The sequence below is a fragment of the Alosa sapidissima genome, chromosome 6, assembly GCF_018492685.1.
Source record: "Alosa sapidissima isolate fAloSap1 chromosome 6, fAloSap1.pri, whole genome shotgun sequence".
Lineage (NCBI taxonomy): Eukaryota > Metazoa > Chordata > Actinopteri > Clupeiformes > Clupeidae > Alosa > Alosa sapidissima.
This window is the reverse complement of record NC_055962.1, coordinates 39043664-39051163: the sequence shown is the minus strand read 5'-3', so window position 1 is coordinate 39051163 and position 7500 is coordinate 39043664. Positions and strand designations below refer to the sequence as shown.

Below are 7500 nucleotides of genomic sequence, written 5' to 3'. Positions count from 1 at the left end.
ACACCTTCACCCCAATACTGTACACACACACACACACCCCTTCACCCCAATACTGTGTACACACACACACACACACACACACACACCCCTTCACCCCAATACTGTGTACACACACACACACACACACACACACACACACCCCTTCACCCCAATACTGTGTACACACACACACACACACACACACACACACACCCCTTCACCCCAATACTGTGTACACACACACACACACACACACACACACACACACACCCCTTCACCCCAATACTGTGTACACACACACACACACCCCTTCTCCCCAATACTGTGTACACACACACACACCCCTCCACCCCAACACTGTACACACACACACAGAGCCCTTCACCCCAACACTGTACACACACACACACACACACACACACACCTTCACCCCAATACTGTGTACGTACACACACACACACACACACACACACACACACACACACACACACACCCCCCTTCACCCCAATACTGTACACACACACACACACACCCCTTCACCCCAATACTGTACACACACACACACACACCCCTTCACCCCAATACTGTACACACACACACACACACACACACACACACACACACACACACACCCCCCTTCACCCCAATACTGTGTACACACACACACACCCCTTCACCCCAATACTGTGTACACACACACACACACCCCTTCACCCCAATACTGTGTACACGTACACACACACACACCCCTTCACCCCAACACTGTACACACACACACACACAGAGCCCTTCACCCCAACACTGTACACACACACACACACACACACAGCCCTTCACCCCAACACTGTACACACACACACACAGCCCTTCACCCCAACACTGTACACACACACACACACACACACACAGCCCTTCCCCCCAATACTGTACACACACACACACACACACCCCTTCCCCCCAATGCTGTACACACACACACACACACACCCCTTCCCCCCAATGCTGTACACACACACCCCTTCCCCCCAATACTGTACACACACACACACACACACACACACACCCCTTCACCCCAATACTGTACACACACACACACACACCTTCCCCCCAACACTGTACACACACACACAGCCCTTCCCCCCAATACTGTACACACACACACACACCCCTTCACCCCAATACTGTACACACACACACACACACCCTCCCCCCAACACTGTACACACACACACACACACACACACACACACACAGCCCTTCCCCCCAATACTGTACACACACACACACACACCCCTTCACCCCAATACTGTGTACACACACGCACACACACACCCCTTCCCCCCAATACTGTACACACACACACACACACACACACCCCAACACTGTACACACACACACACACACACACACACAGCCCTTCCCCCCAACACTGTTGACAGCCTCTCGCTCTCCCTCCTTCCTTACATTCCTCTCTTTTCAAACAAATGAGCACCAGGAGAACTTGCCTGGAGAACCAGGAGAACTTGCCTGGAGAACTAGGAAGGAGAACTTGCCTGGAGAACTAGGAAGGAGAACTTGCCTGGAGAACTAGGAGAACTTGCCTGGAGAACCAGAAGAACTTGCCTGGAGAACTAGGAGAACTTGCCTGGAGAACCAGAAGAACTTGCCTGGAGAACTAGGAAGGAGAACTTGCCTGGAGAACCAGGAGAACTTGCCTGGAGAACTAGGAAGGAGAACTTGCCTGGAGAACCAGGAGAACTTGCCTGGAGAACTAGGAGAACTTGCCTGGAGAACCAGGAGAACTTGCCTGGAGAACTAGGAAGGAGAACCAGGAGAACTTGCCTGGAGAACTAGGAAGGAGAACTTGCCTGGAGAACTAGGAAGGAGAACTTGCCTTTAGAACTAGGAAGGAGAACTTGCCTGGGGAACCAGAAGAACTTGCCTGGATAACCAGGAGAACTTGTCTGGAGAACTAGAAGAACTTTCCTGGAGAACTAGGAGAACTAGGAGAACTTGTCTGTAGAACCAGTCACTGCAAAACTATCCCTGGAGAACTAGCCTGGGAGAACAAACAAGCCCTGGAGAACTAGCCTTGGAGAACTAGGAGAACCAGTCACTGCAGAACTAGCCCTGGAGAACAAGTACTGGAGAAATAGCCTGGAGAACTATCCACTAGAGAACAAACAAGCCCTGGAGAACAAGCCAGTGGAGAACTAGCCATTGGAGAATTACAACAACACATTACATTTTATATAGAACCTCACTAACCACCACCAATGTGTAGCACCCACCCACATTATGCGCCAGAACACTCATCACACACCAGCTTGAGGTGGAGAGTGAGGGAATGAATGAGCCAATCACAGTGGGGGGGGGTGAATAGGGGGCCAGATTGAATGATCCAGGTTGGGAATTTCGCCAGGACACCGGGGAACCCCCTACTCTTTGCGATAAGTGCCATGAGATCTTTAATGACCACAGTGAGTCAGGACCTCAGTTTAACGTCTCATCCGAAGGACAGCATCTCCTACAGTACAGTGCCCCCGTCACTGCACTGGGGCATTGGGATCGATCTTTTTGGCCAGAGGGAAGAGTGCCACCTACTGGCCACCCACCAACACCACTTCCAGCAATAAACCTGGTTTTCCAAGGAGGTCTCCCACTAGCCACTGGAGAACTAGCCTGGAGAACTAGCCTGGAGAACTAGCCACTGGCATATGGCTGCTCCTGGAAGCATTGGAGCAGAGAGAGGCGCACCTTGGCCTTGGAGTCTGTACCCACACACACACCCACACACACAACCACACACACATACCCGGCGACGATGACGTATTTGCCGTTGGGCTGCTCCTGCAGACGCTGCAGCAGGGACAGGCGCACCTTGGCCTTGGAGCGCCCGTACAGCTCTAGCTCCTCGGGCAGCAGGCCGATCTCCTGAGCCAACTGACCAATGGGCTTAGGAGTCTGGGCCCGCGAGATGGACAGATCACTAGAGAGAGAGAGAGGGAGAGGAGAGGGAGAGGAGGGGTGGAGAGAGAGAGAGAGAGAGAGAGAGAGAGAGAGAGAGAGAGAGAGAGAGAGAGAGAGAGGGAATGATGATGACAGAGACTGGAGGTGTGCGTGTGCGCGTGTGCGTGTGCGTGTGTACCAGGGCCCAGGTGAGAACAGCGCTCAGTGTGATTGGAATGTAAATGTGGGTAAATGGGGCGTGTGTGAGAACTGTATGTTGCATACCTGGGTACAGGTAAGAGTGGAGGTGTGTGTGTGTGTGTGTGTGTGTGTGTGTGTGTTGTGTACCTGGGTACAGGTAAGAGTGGAGGTGTGTGTGTGTGTGTTGTGTACCTGGGTACAGGTAAGAGTGGAGGTGTGTGTTGTGTACCTGGGTACAGGTAAGAGTGGAGGTGTGTGTGTGTGTGTGTGTGTGTGTGTGTGTGTTGTGTACCTGGGTACAGGTAAGAGTGGAGGTGTGTGTGTGTGTGTGTGTGTGTGTGTGTGTGTGTGTTGTGTACCTGGGTACAGGTAAGAGTGGAGGGGTGTGTGGGTGTGTGTGTGTGTGTGGTGTACCTGGGCACAGGTGAAAGTGGCTGCAGCTTCAGGGGGCGGAGCCTCCAGGGCTGATACCTCTGACACTCCGCCCACATCCCACAGCTCTGGACCACATTCTGATTGGACACAAACCAGGAAGTGAACAAATCACCCAGCCCCACCTCCATCCTTCACCTGTACAACACCAGAGTCCTGATAGGGCCCCCCCCCCCCCCTCGGCTGACATCTTGGGAACGCACTTTGGCCATGTTGGCGTATAGGTGGCCTATAGTGAACAGTAGAGGGCATGTTGGCGTATAGGTGGCATATAATGAACAGTAGAGGGCATGTTGGCATATAGGTGGCATATAGTGAACAGTAGAGGGCATGTTGGCGTATAGGTGGCATATAGTGAACAGTAGAGGGCATACAATGAACAGTAGAGGGCATGTTGGCATATAGGTGGCATATAGTGAACAGTAGAGGGCATATAATGAACAGTAGAGGGCATGTTGGCATATAGGTGGCATATAGTGAACAGTAGGGGGCATATAGTGAACAGTAGAGGGCATATAGTGAACAATAGAGGGCATGTTGGCATATAGGTGGCATATAGTGAACAGTAGGGGGCATACAGTGAACTATAGAGGGCATATAGTGAACAATAGAGGGCATGTTGGCGTATAGGTGGCATATAGTGAACAGTAGAGGGCATGTGGCATATAGGTGGCATATAGTGAACAGTAGGGGGCATAAATTGAACAGTAGAGGGCATGTTGGCGTATAGGTGGCATATAATGAACAGTAGAGGGCATGTTGGCATATAGGTGGCATATAGTGAACAGTAGAGGGCATGTGGCATATAGGTGGCATATAGTGAACAGTAGGGGGCATAAATTGAACAGTAGAGGGCATGTTGGCGTATAGGTGGCATATAATGAACAGTAGAGGGCATGTTGGCATATAGGTGGCCTATAGTGAACAGTAGAGGGCATGTTGGCATATAGGTGGCATATAGTGAACAGTAGAGGGCATATAATGAACAGTAGAGGGCATATAGTGAACAGTAGAGGGCATATAGTGAACAGTAGAGGGCATGTTGGCACATAGGTGGCATATAATGACCAATAGGGGGCATCTCACCTGCATCCTGAAGGCAGCACTCAGTTGGGCCACTTCAGTCCAGGAGCTCACGGCCAAAGACTCTGCCCCCGCACAGGGCTCTGCAGGTGAGGGAACAGTGCTTAGCAACAGGCTACAAACATCTCATTAATACCGCAGCAGCACTGTGTGTGTGTGTGTGTGTGTGTGTGTGTGCGTGCGTGCGTGCGTGCGTGCGTGAGAGTCTGTGTGCATGAGTGTCTGTGTGCGTGCGTCAAAGTCAGCTTTATTGTCAATTTCTTCACATGCCAAGACATACAAAGAGATCGAAATTACGTTTCTCACTATCCCACGGTGAAGACAAGACATGTTTTACCAATTTAAGTCCACAGACAAACATAACATTAAAGTAAACAATAAAAAGTAAATAAGAAGGCACATACAATGAAGAAATAAGAGCAGCAAAATTGGGTTGAAATTGTGCAATTGTGCATAGACAGTAGGGGTGTAAAAATTAACCGATACGTATCGGTATCCGTTTTTAACGTGTAAGATACGGCTACATCGATACGTGAAGCCCCGTATCGGAAAAAAAACTGAAATGAAACAGTCGTTATATCGATTTACTTGTTATGAATCGGTTAACAACCTTTTCTGCTCGCTCAGACTGTCAATTACGTTCCAAGCAGCGCGTTCATCCCACTTCCGGTTTTAAAACTATACGTGGTACGGAATTGTGGGTACTGCAGTTCGTTTTTGGTTACATTCACTGCCCAAAGTTGTCAAATGACCTCGTTTTTTATATACATGACAAGCCGCTCAAAGCACTTCATGATGATGGGTGTCAGTGCCACGGGGCGGTAGTCATTGAAGCAGGATGGAGCAGTTTTCTTCGGCACAGGTATGATGGTGGCAGCTTTGAAACATGATGGGACGATGGCTTGCTTCAGGGAAGTGTTAAAGATGTCTGTGAAGACATCCTTAAGCTCCTCAGCGCAGTCCTTCAGCGCACGACCTGGGATGTTGTCTGGGATGTTGTGTGTGCATGAGTGTGTGCGTGTCTGTGCATGCGTGCGTGCGTCACCTGTTAAGCTGGGGCTACAGGAGATGAGGGCGGCTCCAGGTTTCAGCCATCCGGCCAGCAAGGGGGAGGGAGCCCCCCCCAACACCACCACCGCATCGGCCCCCCCCACCTGCAGCACAACACAACCACAACATCAGGACAACACAACCACAACCTATCATATCAACAAATCTATATGAAAAATGTTCACAGTTTTCCTTAAGTGTTTCTGCAGAGCTGTGAGCTGGTGTTGGTGTGGGTGTGTGTGTGTGTGTGTGTGAGCTGGTGTTGGTGTGTGTGTGTGTGAGCTGGTGTTTGTGTGTGTGTGTGTGTGAGCTGGTGTGTTTGTGTGTGTGTGTGTGTGTGTGAGCTGGTGTGTTTGTGTGTGTGTGTGTGAGCTGGTGTGTTTGTGTGTGTGTGTGTGAGCTGGTGTGTTTGTGTGTGTGTGTGAGCTGGTGTTTGTGGGTGTGTGTGTGTGTGAGCTGGTGTGTTTGTGTGTGTGTGTGAGCTGGTGTTTGTGGGTGTGTGTGTGTGTGAGCTGGTGTGTTTGTGTGTGTGAGCTGGTGTGTTTGTGTGTGTGTGTGTGTGTGTGAGCTGGTGTGTTTGTGTGTGTGTGTGTGTGTGTGAGCTGGTGTGTTTGTGTGTGTGTGTGTGTGTGTGAGCTGGTGTTTGTGTGTGTGTGTGTGTGTGTGAGCTGGTGTTTGTGTGTGTGTGTGTGTGTGAGCTGGTGTTTGTGTGTGTGTGTGTGTGTGTGAGCTGGTGTTTGTGTGTGTGTGAGCTGGTGTTTGTGTGTGTGTGTGTGTGTGAGCTGGTGTTTGTGTGTGTGTGTGTGTGTGAGAGCTGGTGTTTGTGTGTGTGTGTGTGTGTGAGCTGGTGTTTGTGTGTGTGTGTGAGCTGGTGTTTGTGTGTGTGTGTGAGCTGGTGTTTGTGTGTGTGTGTGAGCTGGTGTTTGTGTGTGTGTGTGAGCTGGTGTTTGTGTGTGTGTGTGAGCTGGTGTTTGTGTGTGTGTGAGCTGGTGTTTGTGTGTGTGTGTGTGTGTGAGCTGGTGTTTGTGTGTGTGTGTGTGTGTGAGCTGGTGTTTGTGTGTGTGTGTGTGTGTGCTGGTGTTTGTGTGTGTGTGTGTGAGCTGGTGTTTGTGTGTGTGTGTGAGCTGGTGTTTGTGTGTGTGTGTGAGCTGGTGTTTGTGTGTGTGTGTGTGTGTGTGTGTGTGTGTGTGTGTGTGTGTGTTTGTGTGTGTTTGTGTGTGTTTGTGTGTGTGTGTGTGTTTGTGTGTGTGTGTGTGTTTGTGTGTGTGTGTGTGCTGGTGTTTGTGTGTGTGTGTGTGCTGGTGTTTGTGTGTTTGTGTGTGTGTGTGTGTGTGTGTGTGTGTGTGTGTGTGTGTGTGTGTGTGTGTGTGTGTGTGTGTGTGAGAGCTGGTGTTTGTTTGTGTTTGTTTGTGTGTGTTTGTGTGTGTGTGTGTGTGTGTGTGTGTGTGTGTGAGAGCTGGTGTTGGTTGACTCGGGTCTCGACCTGTTTCTGGAGAGCTGCAGTATCGGGGTGACATCTCAGAAGCGCCATGCCTGCCTTTTCCATCAGGCACTGCAGGACAGCCCCAAGGGGTCCTTCTCCTCCCACCATGACTGCAGTTTTTCCCTCTAGACACGCATCTGCCAGATATACAGTTGATTAAAGCAGTGCCCATACAGTTGCCCATACAGTACACACACAGACGCAGACACAGACGCAGACACAGACACAGACGCAGACGCACACACTCACACTCACACACAGACACACACACACAGACACACACACACACACAGACAGACACAGACACACACACACAGACACAC

General features: G+C 50.5%; 1 protein-coding gene across 1 annotated transcript in view; it reads right to left on the bottom strand.

Moving 5' to 3' along the window:
- The window catches only part of mthfd1l (methylenetetrahydrofolate dehydrogenase (NADP+ dependent) 1 like), a 96785-nt gene that overhangs the window by 83827 nt on the left and 5458 nt on the right, over nt 1-7500 (bottom strand). Inside the window, exons 7-11 of the mRNA XM_042094569.1 lie at nt 7178-7314; nt 5690-5798; nt 4648-4727; nt 3544-3641; nt 2795-2968 (exon numbers count right to left, since the gene is read on the bottom strand). Of these exons, the coding sequence (XP_041950503.1) occupies nt 2795-2968; nt 3544-3641; nt 4648-4727; nt 5690-5798; nt 7178-7314 (598 nt within the window). The remainder of the gene's footprint in view (nt 1-2794; nt 2969-3543; nt 3642-4647; nt 4728-5689; nt 5799-7177; nt 7315-7500) is intronic.